Raw genomic sequence first — 17689 nt, forward strand, 5'->3', positions numbered from 1 at the left:
TAGTATTTTATAGGAACCATAAACATCATATTTTAGCTGGAAAGTAATAACATACAGACTAAAGGGCTCCAAAGAGTCGATGCTTGAAAAGCAAGGGCAGAGACTGAAGGACAGGGAAGGACACCTGGGGACCCTGCTTTGTCCTGGGATTTGGGTACCACAATCACACAGATAGAAACAGCAGGCTGGTAGGAAAAGCTGCTGTGGCTTTTGGCAGTGTGCTGTCATCTACAGCATCCCATAGCAGCTGTAAATATACTCTGGGGAAGGATTATGTCAGTTATAAGATGGCTAAGTTCTATCTGGATGTGGGGGCATATGTGTGTGATCCTAGAAGAGTTTCCTAGAACAGCAGGATACCAGAGGCTTGACTCCATTACTCCCTACACAGTCGATCCCTTAAATACATGATAAACTCAAAATAACGAAACCAAAAAAAAAAAAAATTCAGACTAAATACACTTTACAGGATGTATGAGGGAAAGCCCTGCAAACATCGCAGTCGGCAGTATTATAATCGGCAGTGCAAAGATCTTATGTCTAGGCAATGACCTCTTAGAGAATACGAGGAAAGGACTACATTTTAGAAACCTTAGTGAAAGAATGGTCATTTTCATTTTGCTCATTGAGGCTACATTCAAGAGCACCTGGCTCTCAGCCCAGACACTTTGTCAGTACTTATCTGAGGGGCCAAGAGTGTTGTCAGGCATGCTGCAGTAAGAGAGAACAGCCGCACAGTTTTAAATCACATTCATCACAGTATTAATTACAATATTCAGGACTGCAAAACAAGCTGAGTGTCTAAGGATGAATGAATGGACCACAGTGGAATACCAGCTAACCTTGAACAGGAGGGGAAGATACACATCTGTGATAGCATATATGAACCGCAGAGTATTATTAATTTGTTGAGACAGTTCAGACACAGAAGAAAAATATTGCATGATGTCATATCTATGGCAGGTGCCTGGGCTATAAGGTGCAGATGTAGCAATATTGGTCAGAGACACAAAGTGTGTGTGAAAAGATAGGTAATATAGAGATAGGTATGGTGGCACATGTCTGAAATTCTAGCACCTAGAAGATATAGGCAGGAAGATTAGTATTTATATCTATCCATTGGTTACATGGGGGAGTTTGAGGCCAGCCTGGGGCACATGGAGACTCTGTCTTGATAAAATACAAATGAAAAGGTTAAGTTCTGGAAATCTGACTACAAAATGTGTGGATGCCAGTTCACAGTATTGTACTGTACATTTGAAGTTTGCTAGGAGACTAGATATTCCAATACCACTAAGCCCTCCACACATATGCCAGAGAATGCATGCATGTACACATATACATACACATACAATATAAACACACAAAATAATATATATTAGCTTAATTAAAGCAATCATTTCACAAAATATATGTGAGTCAAATCAGCACATTGTACATCTAAATATGTGATTTTATTTGTAATTTAGATCTTAATAAATCTGATAAAAATAAAACTTGTTGAAATAACAGAGCATCCCCTATTAGGAAAAAAACTCTTAGTTAGGGATTGTATTGTAATAAAATACCATGATCAAAATTAACTTGGAGAGGAAAGTGTTTATTTTAGCTTGCAGTTCCAACATCACAGTTCATTATCCAGGGAAGTCAGGGTTGGGACTCGAGGCAGGAACCTAGACTCACAGACCTGAGAACAAGTTTGAAACCATAGCAAACCTTAGTTTGGAAGTTAAGGAGTGAGGGTCATAGAAGGTGAGAAATATTATAGGAAAGCAGCTTCTAGCACTTCAAAGCCACTTTTGCACTTACTGAAAAGATGTACAAAGTGCAAGAATTATCTATGTCATAGAAGACAGCTCTGTCTCCACACATTAATAGTCAGAAGAAAATGCCAAGGCCTGAGTGCCAGTTGATTGTTAGGAAAGGGCTGGGCTGAAACTTAAGTGCCATCTCTTCTAAAGGTCACTTCATAATCCATCATGGGAGGGGCATGAAACACCATTTGAGAATTCACTGAAATACCCGAGGAACACATCCACTTCCCAGAAGGAAAGTATTGTCACATTTCATCATCCCCTTCCGCGTCTGTTCCTCTGATGAGTGAGTGAGGGCCTGGTGTGCACAGGGAGGAATGCTCATCTGTAGTGGGATGTCCAGACTGCACACTGCCAGTGGTCACTCCCATTACACTCGAGCCTCATTTGACTCTCTATCCAGCTCTGGATACTGTGGCCTTGACTCTGACCATGGTTCTTTCAGTCATTAAATAAGCCTTTTTTTTTTAAATAAATCAACCATTTTATTTGACTATTTTAAATATATTCCCTTTACATGTTCATAGAGCAAATTGGTAAAAAAAAATTAGCTATATAGACTTGAGCAATGTGTTTAATAAGCTTGAAAATGATAAATGTATTGTTACATACAAATATGTAAATTTATAGCTTACAGAAAATACACTTTTTTTGGGTTAGACGTAGAATGTTCACAGAAATGTTCATAAAGTATGGCACAAAGGCAGTCTTGATAAATTCTGAAGGATCAGCATCGGATAAAGGTTTTTGACCAAAAATGCAATGAAGCTACAATAGCTGGATGCAAGGATTTTGAATGGTTTTTTTTTCACAAAGAAATGATGAAGATGAAGGGTAGCTTAAGTATCCCGAGTTGGCCAGTACACATTGGTGACAGGCCTCAAGCATCACATTGGTACCCATGAAGATATACAGTTACAACTTGCCAAGCCCCTCCCCCCTCAACCAAACACTCATGTCTGGAGAATGAAAACAACCAGCTGAAAAAGAATACACAACACTTAAGGAAATAATAACTCTACAGGAAAATGTAAATAAATTGCCAATTATAGCAAAGAAAATTCAGAAGCAAAGCTGAATATAGATATGTCTTTGGAAAAGGTTAATAAGATAGATAAACTACTGGTGAGAGCCCCCTCCCAAAAAATGATGTAATAAAACCAAAACCAGACATGAAATGAAAATGACAGACAGAACAGATTAAAACAATACTCTGAAGACATACTATGAAATACCAATACACTGGAAAACATAGATGAACTGGAGATCTCTGTAAAAATGAGAAACGCTAACATTGGCAAAAAAATGAATAGAACATCCAGATTGTCCACTGAGAGTAAAGAAACTGAGATCCCAGCCTGTCCTTCCCTCAGACCTGGGTCCCTGAGATTACAGCTGAGTCCTGTAAAGCACAGGGAAAAAAATATCCACTTCAGAGAATTTTTTTGAGAAAAAATTATAGAAATACTGATTCATTTAGTGGAGTAAATTTCATTATCACTCTAAAGTACAGGCAGAAAAAAAATTATATATTCATTTTACTTACAAACATAGCTAAAAAACAATCCCGGATAAAACATTAGCTAATTCATTCCAGCAGGTTATTAAAAATAATCACTGTTGGGGCTAGAGGGATGGTTCAGCGGTCAAAAACTCTTGCTGCTCTTACAGAGGACCCAGATTTCACTCCCAGCACCTATGTGGCTGCTCACGACTGCTTACAGTTCTAGTTCCATAAGATCTGATGCTCTATGCCACCCCTGCTGTGGGCTGTTGTATGTTTGTGGTACACATGACAGCCTCTTGACCCACAAATAGTTCTCTCCAGATAGTTTTCTTGACCACAGAAATGAATGATGATGAATCCAAGAGTGGATTGGTCTGTGCATTCAAAGCTCTCATAGTCCCATTTCCTCTAAATGACTAGTTCCACCAGACTTCGATGTCTAAGCTAGGTGAAGAACATCTCATTCCAAACAATATGGTGGTTATATAAAAGCTGGAGCCACTTTTGTGTTCTTTTGGATTTTTAGATACACTCTAACTCTGTGCATCTTACTAGATTTGAACTTGCTATGTAGTCCAGGCTAGCCTTAAAGTCACAGAGATCTATGACTACTTCTGCTTCCAAAGTGCTGGGATTAAAGATATGTGATATCATTTTTTCTGATCTATCCCTAGCCAGAGGTATCCATGCTAAGCAATGTATATGGACAGGTTGATCCACTGATCACTGGCCAGCCAGCCTAGCCAAACTGTGGTGCTCTAGGTTTGGTAAGAAATCCTGTCTCATGAAACAAGGAGAAAAAACTGGAGGACCTGATGTCAACCTCTGGCCTCCATATATTCATACAAGTGACTACGCTATACAAATACACATATACACATGTGTACACCAAACCTATTTCACTCCCACATACACTAAAAAAAAGTGGAGAAGGAAGGAGATAGGAACACAAAAACAGTACTTAATTTTGTGATGTAATCAGCTGGTACTTGTGGACCAATAAACTGCAACATGCAAATTTCCCAAGGAGCCATCATTTTGAAGGCCTTTCCTGAAGTTCCTGGACCTGGATTGGTGTGAGACACTCCCTGGAAGCAGGAGCACTTACATTAGCACCAGGAGGAGCTCCCCCGATGCAGACGACATCTTGCTTTTGAATAGTCAGCACCTCTTTCGTCAGTTTCAGGCGGACATCATAGGCATTTTCCAACCCCTCATCATACAACAAGGCCAGAGCTGTTTTGGTCTGTGGATACAGAGTGGAGATGTAGGCAAGTGAGTGCAGGAGCCCTCCGCCATGACAGATGATAGCTGCCCCCTTTCCCACCACCTGCTAACTTGTGCACACACATTTCTCTTCATGTACGGTAGAAACTCAACAGATTTACAGATTATCTTGGACATCTCTCTCTGTAATTATCCATTTTCTTGGTACCCTACAAATCCATGCTTATCCTCACCCACATCCTCAGACCCACGGGGCTGAGTAATCCTTGTCCCCGTTTGCAGCAGGTATTCAGGGTAGCAGGGCTACCTCAACAGCTCCAGATGGGAGACTACAGGACACTGAGAGTCCTTCAGGGTCAGCACCCAGAACAATGACAACAGAAGTGGTAAGAACCTGTCCAGCAGCTGCAGACCATGGCACAGGGCCTGCCACCAAGAAAAGCCACACCAGGCACTTATCTTCTCAGGAAAGGACTCATGCTGATGAGGACGAGCAGGGTGCTCGGCTGACATGGAAAGGCACAATACCAATTCAGGTAAGACAGTATGTCAAGCACACAGTCACATACAATGTTAATTTTCAACAAATTCATTGAGCCAAGTAGCTTGTGCCAGGAGTTGTCCTGGTTAGAAAAACCTCTGGGCCCAGAGACTCCAAGAGTTGAAACAACTGGAATTCATTCAGAGGAGAGAACAGTTATCTAGGATGAAGGACAAAGAGAAGGTGCTGGCCCTTCAACATGTGATTATGACATTCTAATTACACATTTTGTGATGCTTAATCTCAATGGCTAACTTGGCTAGATGGAGAAATGCCTAGGAGACATCCAACAAACTAGATTCCTGAGGGAGTTTCTAGATCTAACTAGATTAGACTCTCTCCAAGCTGACCAGTGGTTTCATTCATTGATGGATCCAGAAGTTAGACTACTGGGAACATGGGACTGTAGAAGGCACATCCCCACTGGAGGAAGTGGCTTCCTGAGGGTATGTCTTTGAAAGTGGGACAAGTATCTTGTCCTGTCTATTTCCTGATCTTTCTCTGCTTTCTGATACCAGGATGCCATCCACATGCTCCAGCTCCCAAGATGCTCCTAAGATTCACCATGGCCTGAAGCAACGGCACTATCATATAGTGGTGACTCAGTGTAATCCTCCTGCCTCATTAGAGTTTTCATAATTTTTTCCACATCTACAGAGAAACTGAGGAATACACATTTAAATATTGTATGCCACACATTTAAAAGTTTGTCAAAGATATCAAACAGGACTCAATAAAAACCTGAAATGGGCCATCTGCTGCTTTCCTTTGCCTTCAGAACCAGGTAACATCAGTAAATCCAGACCCTCAGATGTAAAGTCAGGGCCAAAATCAATTTAGATATAATTAAGCTTTCTAAGTCAAAACTATAATTTCATTCTAATCACTTTTCCCTATGAAAACATCCACTTACACCCAACTACAATTAGCTTGCCAGAGATAATTGTGTGCTTTGACATAAATATGACGCAGCATCCAGGGAATGTGCCGTGTGCTCCTTAGTGCACCTCTGCAGACCCTGCCCGCTATCCTCAGAAAACCCACCAGCGCGGTCCAGATGCAAAGTAGTGAGGAGACTGCAGCTGGCACCAAATCCAGGCAGGGTGGAAAAGGAATCTGTTTTCTTCCTGCCCCACTCCAACCCAGGACTCACCATGGCAGCCAGCAGCTACAGTCTTTAACTAGATAACCATAGACCTTTTCCTTCACTAGTACCCCCAAGTAAAGATTACTTTAATCTGCTTCTTTAAAATAAACTTAGGTTTTTCTCATTTACAAAGAAAGAATTCAAAACCTAATAAAAACAAACCCCTATCGCTCCCATGGCTTTCTATCCTGGGGCAGACAGTGTCATTGTCCAGGGAATATGTTCTCTACATGGGAACATACCGAACCCTCTGTAGCCATAGGGCTCAGTGTTATTCTGAGCATTTAACTGTCTCACAGTGCCATCTATGCCCCCACAGGAATTCTTTATTGTGACTAGGGGAGCCTGCTAAATGTTGATCCACATGCCTCATTCTTTTGAAAAAAAAAAAATTCAGGAGTTTCCACCTCACAGGAAAACTCACGGTCTGCACTGCTCTGTGGACTTTGGTTCCCTCTGGTCTGTCTTTGTTCCCACTCCAGCCATTCGGTTACCCTGCTGACTACCAACATTGCAGACCTATGCCCATCTGCTCTTCACTAATCCCATACAGCCTCCCTTTCACTTCCTGAAGGGTCAGCGCCTAAGGTATACGATCTTGACATCATCACATGTTTTGTCTCCTGAGTCATGGTTTCCTTTTCTACTCTGCTTCTTCCTTGAGACCTGAAGAAAGTGAGCTCCTCATTCTGGGAGGACCCTATTTACTCTGTGCAAGGTAGGGGTTCAGGCTCCTTCAGCTGAAGTCATTATTGCCTAGGACAGAGAAATGTTCCTCTCCCTAGTAAGACCAAGAAAGAAAATCTCTCTCTTCTCTTCTCTCCTCTTTTCTCACTCTCCCTGTCCAGTACCCCATCTCCCACTTTGTGTGTAGTGGACTGGGTTAGCCTGACTTAAAAGCCAAATACATATGCAACCTTTCTGTTACAAAATCACCATATATAACAATGTGAATATATACGTCAGACAATAGGTTAGTATGTATAGTCCTACTAATCAGGGCAGAAAATGAACAGTCTGTTAAATTGATTAAAAGAACACGAAATACAATTCCCAAAAGATCTGAAAATTAACTTCCTAGAGAGTTAGCAATAAATGATCATGGATAACAGAATAAATGTACATTTATGTGTCCATGCAAGTTTGTGTGTTAAGATATATGAAATTTACAAAGACAGGCCTTTTAGAAATGGTAATCTATATGCATGTGGATGACTTGTAAGTTTTGAGCATGCGTTGTTTATTACTGCCTATTTAAATCTGCCAGCTTCTAGTTCACACTGCTGTGTTGAAGTTGGTTTCACTTCAAGTAATTTTAAGGTAGGCCTCTATGAATTTAGAAAAATATATATATATATCACAGGTTTCTTATTCATTTATGCATTTGAGTACATCTCTTAAGAAAGTATTTGTCACCATAGCACCAGAAGCATTTAGTATTTCAGACAGAGGACATAGATGTCTAGAACATCCATGAGGAAGCACATGCAGCCTTTCTGTTGTTCAGTGTATGGCACAGGTTACAAGATGATTCTCCTGGTTCATTCAGAACTGAATATGTGTCTTCAATGCACTGCTGTAATTAAGTGCATTAATGAATGCATATCAGATGCTGAGAGAAACTGGAAATCAAACAGTTACTGAAATGCAGAAAGGAAAAGAAACTCAACTGGCCACCTTCTCAGGCTCTGCAGGGCGGGGAGAGAGAGAGAGACAAGGTTTTAGTCGTCAGTTTTGGAAGCATAAGCCTGAGGCAACTCAGGTGACACATTGTTTCAGAGAATTCTAAAGCCCTAGTCACATCCACAGTTAAGAAAGCTCTCCAGAAGTCAATCCCTCTGGGATAAAGTCTGCTTGCCAATTGTGCAGCCAACCTGGCAAATGAGCTGCTGCCTATCAACGTGTGCACACACTCCAGGGCACCAAACAGGCCACAGTTTATTCTGTTTCTCTTCATGTTTTGATACTTCTGTGTACCAAGCACTTGAACTTGGTATTTCTGTCCTAGGTAACAGGTCTGAGCAATCCCTTTTGCAGGTGTGAAGCCTATAGACAGCCAACAGTGAAGCAGGCCACCGGCCCTATGAAACTACCAGCCAGGTCCTGTGATTTGTTCTCTGGTGCTCCCATTAGTTTTCAGAACATAGTTATTGCCAGATATTAACAAGGCATCCGAGCACAAACCCAAAGTATCTGAGAGGTTCACTCTGCGAACATGAACACCAGAACTATAGGTCCACTCAGCATCTACATCCTGACAGATTTCAGCCTTATAGCCAAAGTGCAACTGTAGGGAGGGGTGGCACGTTTACAGTGTTTGAAATGCTCTCCTCATCCAAGCTCAACCTAAGCAGAAAGCAATGATCTGAGTCTAGGAATCCAGCAGTGCTCAAGTAGAAGGAGCTGTCATCCATCCTCCAGGTGGATGAGAAGGCGCCATGCTTCTCTTGAAGTTGCTACATCCTCTAACAAAGTGCCTGGGAGTTCTGTGTCTCCGGCAAATGTGCTTCACGGCCATTTGATACCTGTAATTCAGTGCTACTTTTCAACAATGATAGTGCCATGTCTATCAACAGCTGGGCAGTGAGAGGGGAAGAGCCTTCAGGAACAGAATTTAACACGTTCCTCACTCATTTCCCAGCCTGACCACAGTCCCTTCTCAGGGAAAAGTGTGAAGAAGCCTGTAACTCTCAGCCTGGAGTTGGCTCGTTGCCATTTTTCCCATCAGCCCCAGCTGCAGCTTTTCCCATTCCATGGCTCCTGCCACTGCTTTAGAGAAGGCCTCCCACCAGAATATTGTTCTGTTGCCCGCATCGTGGACATTTTGGAGAACGTAAATTAGAAGATGTGACAATGGTTTCACAGCTACTTCAATACTTCATCTCTGTTGCATGTAGTTTTAAAAACACGGTACCGTACCGCCTTGCCCAGGGGCTGCCATGCTACCAGCCTCTACCTTTTGTTCCACTCGGCTTAGCTCCTGGATCGATCTCAACCAGCCCTAACCTAGCTTCTTTTTGAATCTGAGGAGGAAAGGCACACACTAGCCTTGTTACCTTAACTTGCCCGCTAAGCACAATTGCTGGACGCAAATCCCTTCCACTTGGAAATGCGGGCCCTTACCAATTTATTAACTTCTCTTCTCCTCCTGCCCTAAACTTAGAGGCTTGTTCCAATTAGCCCCTGCCAAACGTCTTTGGCAACCTGCCGGTAGTGGAGGCAGCAGACCGTAGTTGCCCCCAAGTCTTAAATGGTTGCTGTGTCCGTTTTCCTCCAAAGCATGGCAGAAAAGCCCCCTCTTTCCTCTGCGTCTCCTTTCCCTCTTGGGATCTGGAAGTCCCACCTGTACCTTGCACCCAGCAATTGGCTCCCGGACTTCTTTATTGACAAATCAAGAACCAATTAGGGAACTAGACCTTAGCATCAGAATCTGCCCTTACACATCTCATATACCCTAGTGCCTTTGCTTGGTATGAACTGAAGTTTCTGGGGACAAGCTACAGGTTTGTTAAAGACTACTAAGCTGATTGGTTGATCAGAAATTGGTGATTGTGAGGAGTTGGGATGTTGCAAACCCAGAGCCAAATCATTCTGGGCTAGCTTCAGGTCTCTTAGTAGGCTTCATGGTCTACATCTGTTTCTGACTTACCAGACTTTGACTACCGTGTGAAACATTTTGAGATGGGTTAACAACAGGTTTGCAGCCTCGAAGCTAAGGATGTCATCAGACAGCATCTGAAACCCATAGCAGATTTCCCTGCTTTGCTTCACCTGCTAGCTTGATGGTTCCCCCCCAGTGTGTTTGAAAACTGCCTTGATTTATAATGTTCTGCAGCTATAAAAACATCAGGAACCTGTTACCACATTGGGACATGGTATTTGGGGCAAACTGAGTGTGAGTTCCTGGGCCATCATTTCTCATATTTGGCTCTAACATAAACAATCTCTTGTTCCCCTTGAGGTGAGAGCTGTGTTTTGTATCAACACAACATTCAGCTTACAATAAAGTGACGGTTTTGTTGCGGAGATAAATCCGAAAGTCACTAGTTCAGGGTTAAGGCATGCAGTCGTTTAAGAACATTGGCATGCTGACTGTTAGATGCATAAACATCTTTGTGCTTCACTCCATAGCAAGTTCCATACTGTGAAGACATAAAAGCTCTGATCACATTGCTAAGCGTTTGACCCGATAATTTGGTTTTCATCTTATGTGTGTGTGTGTATGTGTATATGCATACTAGCATATGTGTTGTCACACACATGTGTGAGAGTCTGCATGTAGAAGCCAGAAGAAAGCTTTGGATGTTGATCCTCAGGTGTTTTGGCCACCTCTTTTTGAGACAGGGTCTCTCATTGGCTTGGAGTTCACTAATTAGGCTAAAATTGAGTTTGACCCCTACCACTCAAGTAAAAAGTTAGGCCTGGTGGCATGTACTTGTAATTCTAGCAGCTAGCAGGGAGAGCCAGGTGGCTTGTTACAGCTTACTGGCCATCCAAACTAAAGTACTGGGAGAGCCCCAGGTCCCAGTGAGAGACCTCGTTTCAAAAACAGCATGAACAGTATCTGAGGAATGACATCAGAGGCTGACCTCTGATTTCTATAGACATAAGCACAAATATACATACATGTACAGCTCACACACATATCCAAGATCAACATATGTGTGTAACAAGTAAACAGAAAGCAGAGTCATATAATGAGTAAAAATTAAAATGCATTTCAACCAACTCTGGCCATACAGGATGGAGTGCCTCGTGTTAGCACTGACACAATGAGGAGCTGGTCACCAGATGAAGTTGTTTCTATTTAGTGTTATAATAAAAATCATTACTCCTGCAGCTTAGTCATTGACCACTGTACAATATCTAATACAAGATTGCTTATCTGTGTAATTTCATTTAAGCATTTTTATAACCTATAGGATTTATTCTTCAGCAACTGGAATACCAAATCAAATAGAATTCCTTAGCTCAAGCCAAACATCTCATTAGTGACCTTGAGGGGACTCAGACCTACAAGGAATTTGAAGGCCATTCCAACAGTGACCTCAACATTATTATATATTTAAGTAATTATCATAAAAAGTCACTAAATAAGCATAAGACAAAAAACAAGGGGCATACAGCAAATAGGAAAGTGCAGGGTATAGCTTAAATCATTTTATTAATATTACATCGTATCATATCATCATACAACATCATTGTTAGTGCGCATGTGCATGTTCACATGCTTGCTATGGTACATATGTGGAAGTCAGAGGACAAGGTTGTGGAGTGAGTTCTCTCTTACTACCTTAACTTGGCCTCCAGGAATCAAACTCAGGTAAGCAGGATGGTGTTAGGTGCTTTGTTGTTGTTGTTGTTGTTTTAATTCTCTTATACATTGGATTCCAATTACAATTTCCCCTCTGTCCTCTCCTCCCACCCCACTCCACCCCACCCCAATCCGTTCCTCCTCCATGTCCCTTCAGGAAAGAGCAGGCCCCCCAGGCATATCAACCAAACCCATCGAGGCACGTCACTGGCTCACCCAAACCAGTGTTAAGAGATACTTTGATAACAATAAGTGTCTACATTAAAAGGAAAAAGACAATATAAATGTCTTTAACTCATGATGTTCCAAGGATATAGGATATAGAAAAACAAAACTTGAGGTTCATATAAAGAATGAAGAAGAGAACAAATAAGTAAAATAGGAATTATAAAATTCACAAGGAAAAAATCAGTAAAGCTAAGAGTTGTTTTTTTTTTCCTTGAAAATTAAATAAGCCTTTATCTAGACCAAGGAGAAAATGAGGGAGAGTCAAACACTGAGTGAAAAGTACAGATGTTTGTTTTAGCCGAACAGGGGAGGGCGAGTCACCAACAGCCCATGACAGAATGAAGCTGACCATGAAAGAAAGTGGAGACATTGTACCACATGCCACAAAAATAAAAACACCAGCAGGAGCTAAGAACAACCACAGACAAACAAGTTGAGTACCCTAGAGGAAATGAATACATTACTAGAATAATATACCTTAACATGATTTTAATTGAGCATACATGGGAACCTCGAATAGAAGAACAGTAAATAGAATACTGACCCACTAATGAAAAGTTCCCAACTAAGGAGAGCCTAGAAACAGATGGCTTCCTAGCTGAATTCTATGAAATGTTCAAAGATGATTTAATGTCAGCATCCTCCAACTCCTGAAATACAGGGCTGAAGGGAATACCTTTACACTAGAAGGCTAGTTTAGAGGCTAGTGTCATCTCACACCAAAGACCGACAATGACACCACAAGAGAATCACATGTGTATTCGACATTGATGCATAGGTCCTCCACAAAATATCAGCAAACTAAACTAAGTAATAAATCGAAAAAAGCATATGCTGTGGCCAAGTAGGCTGTATCCCTGGCATACAAGACATAATACAATGTACTATATCTAAACAGCATAAAAGTTAAAAATCACATGATTATCTAAGCAGATACAGAGAAAGCATTTTCTAATTCAACATCCTTCATTGATTTAAACAATATCAGCAGTTTGTATATACAAGGGCTTTCTCTCAATAGAAACATTAATGAAAATCCACCCACTAACTATTAACAATAACTACTTGGAAACTGAATCAGAGTTTATGGAGGGGAATCATTATGAGAGCTTCTTGACAAGGGACATATCTGCCATGTCACCCAATGGTCTGGCAATGAGTTTTTGAGGAAGTATCACAAAACAACCTTGGAGTGTAACAGCAATAATAATAATGATGATAATAATAACAATAATTAATAACAATGATAGTAAATGTGTTTGTAGTTAACTAAAACAATTCCATACCCAGAAGGAAACAGTGAGAAAAGAAATTACAGACTGAGAAACAATGCAACCCACACAACCAATATGGAGCTAACATGAAATTTACAATACAGCTTTAACAATTCAATCACTAAAAACAAATAAATGGATGAAATACAAAGCAAAGGTCCTGAGTGGATGTTTCCTCCAAAGAGGACACAGGGTGACAGAGAAGTATGCAGAAAGATAATCAAAATTATTATTATTTACCTGGGGAATGCAAGTTAAAAACAGGATGAAATGCCACCTTTGACTCAAAGGAGTCCTATTATCAAAGTCAAGGGAGAGGACAGAGGATTTAGTCTGTGGTAGAACATTTGCCTAGCCTGCCCAACTCTAGCTAGGTTCAATCCTCAACAGTGAAAAGAAAAAAAAAATGAAGAGTGTGAGAATTTAGTGGGTATAGCCATTATGCAAAGGAGTGTGTGTCTCAAGAAAACTAAAAACATATCTTCCATGACACTCAGTCACCTCTCAACCTTTGTACACTGAGCCTTATATGAAATCACCACATTACAGTGACAGCTGCACCTTCATGCTCATAGAAGCATCTATCTCAAAGTGCAAAACCAATCTATTTCTATCAATGGATGAATGGATAAAATATTCAGGTTATATGTATATATACCTTAAAATTATTTTAACTTAATAAGAGAACCTGTCATTTGCTTCAACACATATGGAAGACATTGTGCTACATTTTGTTAAGTACATGTAGAAATACACATGTGGCATGGTTTCATTTATGTATGGAATCTCAAAAGTAAATACATTAAACACAGAAATAAAACTTTCAGGAGTGCTACATAGGTCTGAAGACAGGCAAGATTGGGCAGATAAGGGGAAGCATGGAGACCATGCACACAACAGCATGATACTGAGATTTCTGTAGGTGAGTAAATTCCAGCTGCTCCTACAAAACATATGGATTACCCTATGAGATGGTGGTAATGTCAGCTTGCTTCACTGTTGCAACTATCTCATTAGCTGTATCTTAAAATCTCATGTGACATGCCTTCAACACACAGAATAAGATTTGTTTAAATATTTTCAAGTACACAGTCTGAGATAATAAGAAATATATATTATAAGGTTCATGATTTGGAAACTATCACCAAATTTAGAAATGAAAATATTTTCTTGGCAGATAATTTAAATTTTTAAACTGCACAAATCTATAGCAAACAAACATCACCACATCAGACAAGGTATATCATAGAAGGTAACTATTAAGCAGACACCATTCCCTGTTTGACAGGAATCTAATTCCCTGTTTGGCATCAAGAAATGGCTGCATGGGTTATATTGGTTCAGCTCTATGGACACTATACCTCAATGCACCTGGGGACAAGGCCAATTTATATCCTGTTTCAACATAATTATGAATGGCCTCTCCTTTGGGTGTTTGAATAATCACTTGCTCAGTAGACCAGACAAGAGAGGGCCAAAGGAAGAAGAGGTCTTGTCCCTGCTTCCTAGTGGACAGGTGGTGAGGAACACAGCTACCCTTCTATGAGATTGTACTGTTCTCAAGCTCAGGAAAGGAAGGTTTTCTTCATGTTACTAAGTTAGTCTGAGGCTTTATATTTTTTATTTAATTTATTTTTATTATATATTTTTTAAATTTTTAAAATTTATTTATATTTCAGATGGCATCCCTTTTCCCCTCCCTAGAAACCCCCATCTCATCCCCCCCTTCTGCTTTTTGCTTTTATACCATTTTAATTACCTGCAAGTATTAAGGTCAGTTCTAGGTTGAGGAGCTAGCAATACAATAGATGCAAATAGTCAAGGAACAAGCAAGGCAATAAACAAAAATAGTCAAAGAACAAGCATGGCAATAAATAAAGTTCCACAAACACTCCCATCACTGTTTCTAAGGCCTTATCAGGACGACCAAAATATCTGAGCCTACTTATCAGTCCTAGCCCAAAGTCATTTTCATGTCTGAAGCTTACTTTCTTGTTCTAGCCTAAGATTTAGATTCCTGCCTGAAATTACTTTTTTGTTTTAGCCAAATGTCAGATTCCTGCCTGAAGCCCACTTCCTTGTCCTTGGCCAATGTCATATTTCTGCCAAGCAGCCCAATTCCTTGTCCTTATCCCATGCCAGATTCTTGCCAAACAACCCCAAAAGCTCTCTGCCTCTTCCCCTTTTTTATTTCATAAACAAGACTGAGCCTGCCTTAGGTCGTTCTGACAAGAATGCCTTCCTTACCCATCATGGAATATGCATTATCAAAGGCACTTATGTCTTAGGTTGATAAGGCTCCGTGCAGAATCTTACCCATCCTCAGCTTGCCAGACTGTTAATTTAATAACTCTGTCTGGGGGTTCATTTTCAGTTTCAAGCCATGTACTTTGGCTGCCAAGATGTTGATGTTGAAAGACAAGCTTTAACACAATAGGCAAGAATAAAGTAAGAGATGATAGACTTGTTTGTACATTTCCTTTAGTGACCTCCTTCTTGACACCTGCTTCATCTGTATGAAATACCAGGAATGGTCTTCATGCTTGGTTTTTGACCTAGAATTTCTTTTATTTTGTCTTTTTGTGAAGCATGTTTCTTATAAACACTGTAGGTTTAAATCACCAAATTTTGATTAGAGCCATTCTTGTTAAGGCCTTTTAAGGGAAAACATGATATTTGCTTTACATATACCACAGTTGATTCTTATTTACTGTTGAGATCTTCTAATTTTCCTTCATTTTGACAGGAGTTAGCTCTCTATAGGCAATAAAGGAAAACTTGAAGCTAAATTGGTATGCAAATGTGAGAAAAAAGTGACCATACATTCATTAACAGCCCAAAAGATGCACCCAAGCTTGGAGACCAAGCACACCTACAAGGTTGGTGACTGGCAGCGCCAGTGGAGCCGACAGGAGCCAGCACAATGATTCAGTAGCAGCAGCAGCTAATGAACAAGTCAAAATGGGGAAAGAAGGTCTTCAAGATGTGACTACTCACCAGTCTGGGTGACCAGCACATGAACAGCCTGTAATCACCTCCTAGGGGTCAGATATAGGCTATGGGCACACATACCCAATTTATTCAAACTCAATATCCCCAGAGTCTCTATAGGCATTATGTTGGCCCCTAAACAAGCAGTTCAATGGGTTTTCCTCTCCTGGGGCTTTCTACTCTTGGGAGTTGCTTTCACTTTGTCTAGCTTATACGTATAAAAGTTTGATCTCACCTTGTTCCTGTGTGTGTATCCCTGGATTTAATTATATCTGTGAGACAATGAGCTCAAGAGGTAATGTTTCATGTTGATTTTGGGTGGCCATTGACTGTCCAGCACCTGGGTTTTCTGAATTAAGCACATCTGGGATAAGAAAGGCTCCATCACTCTGACCTTCTATCCTGCCTTCTTGGAATGAGTCAAGTATGTATGAGTCAAATCAATTATATTTAGTGATTATTTTTAGCTATATCTCTTTGCCATGCTTTTAAAATTTTCCCTAGAGTTGAAAATACTCTAATACCATCTCTTCTCCTTCTGCTGCTCCAGCAGCAACACTCCCCTATCTGTCCCAGGCCCGGGGTAGGTGATTGTCCTTTATGTTCTCTTCACATGAGCTGTTACAAAGTGACTGCAGAGGCAAGAAAATGACATATGATTTCCCAGGTTCAAAAAAAGCACAGCTCTGTGAACACTATAGGGGTGCTACAGTAAGGTATGATGTCAGAAGTACAAACAACAATAAAGATGTCTGAAAAGAGATAAGAAATCATACTATTAACTATCTAGCTCTCTAATTGGAATTAAGACATACATATCAAGAGAGAAATCATGCATGGTACAGGAAACCTAGCCAAATACTCAGCATTAATAAAGTCATAGATCTTGGAGAGTAACATTCAACCACCACTTTACAAACCCAGCATAAACTGTAACTACATTTGAAATATTTGTTCTTATTCCTACAGATAAGTGTAGTACTCACCCCCTAGTCAAAGAAACTTCTCTTTTCAACAAACTGAGGCCATTACAGAAATCCACAATCGAAATGTAGAGTTGTGAAGCCCAGTCCCAAATGAAACATTTACAAAACAATTCCTACACCTGAGGCTCAGGGATCATTGCAGAAAATGGGGTAGAAAGATTGTAAGATCCAGAGGAATACAAATTTGTTGTGTGATTGTGTCCCCATAAAGTCCATAAAGTCTAACTACCATGACTTTGTAACATGAGCTGATCAAGTCTGAGATCTATAGACATGCTAACATGGACAAGTAAAGTTCATGGGGCCTCAAACCTAGATGAAAATACTACAAGCAGCCAAAGCTGCAAGCAGGAGAAATAATGTTTCCTAGGGAAGAGCATGCCATTTAGTTATCAAGTATCAAATGGTTATCTAAATGGCTACCTAAAATCTCTCTTTCTCTCTCTGTCTCACTCTGTGTGTCTCTCTGTCTCTTTCTGTCTCTCTCTCTCTCTGTCTCTCTCTCTGTGTCTCCCTCTCCCTCTCCTTCTCCCTCTCCCTCTCCCTCTCCCTCTCTCTCTCTCTCTCTCTCTCTCTCTCACACACACACACATACACACACACACACACACATACACACATACACACATACACACATACACACATACACACATACACACA

General features: G+C 40.6%; 1 protein-coding gene across 5 annotated transcripts in view; it reads right to left on the reverse strand.

The window, feature by feature from the left end:
* The window catches only part of Sntg2 (syntrophin gamma 2), a 199965-nt gene that overhangs the window by 133383 nt on the left and 48893 nt on the right, over window positions 1-17689 (reverse strand). For all 5 annotated transcript variants that reach the window (XM_028768843.1, XM_028768842.1, XM_028768845.1 and 2 more), the window contains exon 2: window positions 4430-4567. In XM_028768843.1, the coding sequence (XP_028624676.1) occupies window positions 4430-4467 (38 nt within the window). In that variant the 5' untranslated portion in view covers window positions 4468-4567. The remainder of the gene's footprint in view (window positions 1-4429; window positions 4568-17689) is intronic.

This window comes from Grammomys surdaster, unplaced genomic scaffold (genome assembly GCF_004785775.1).
Source record: "Grammomys surdaster isolate TR1022 unplaced genomic scaffold, NIH_TR_1.0 188, whole genome shotgun sequence".
Taxonomy (NCBI): domain Eukaryota; kingdom Metazoa; phylum Chordata; class Mammalia; order Rodentia; family Muridae; genus Grammomys; species Grammomys surdaster.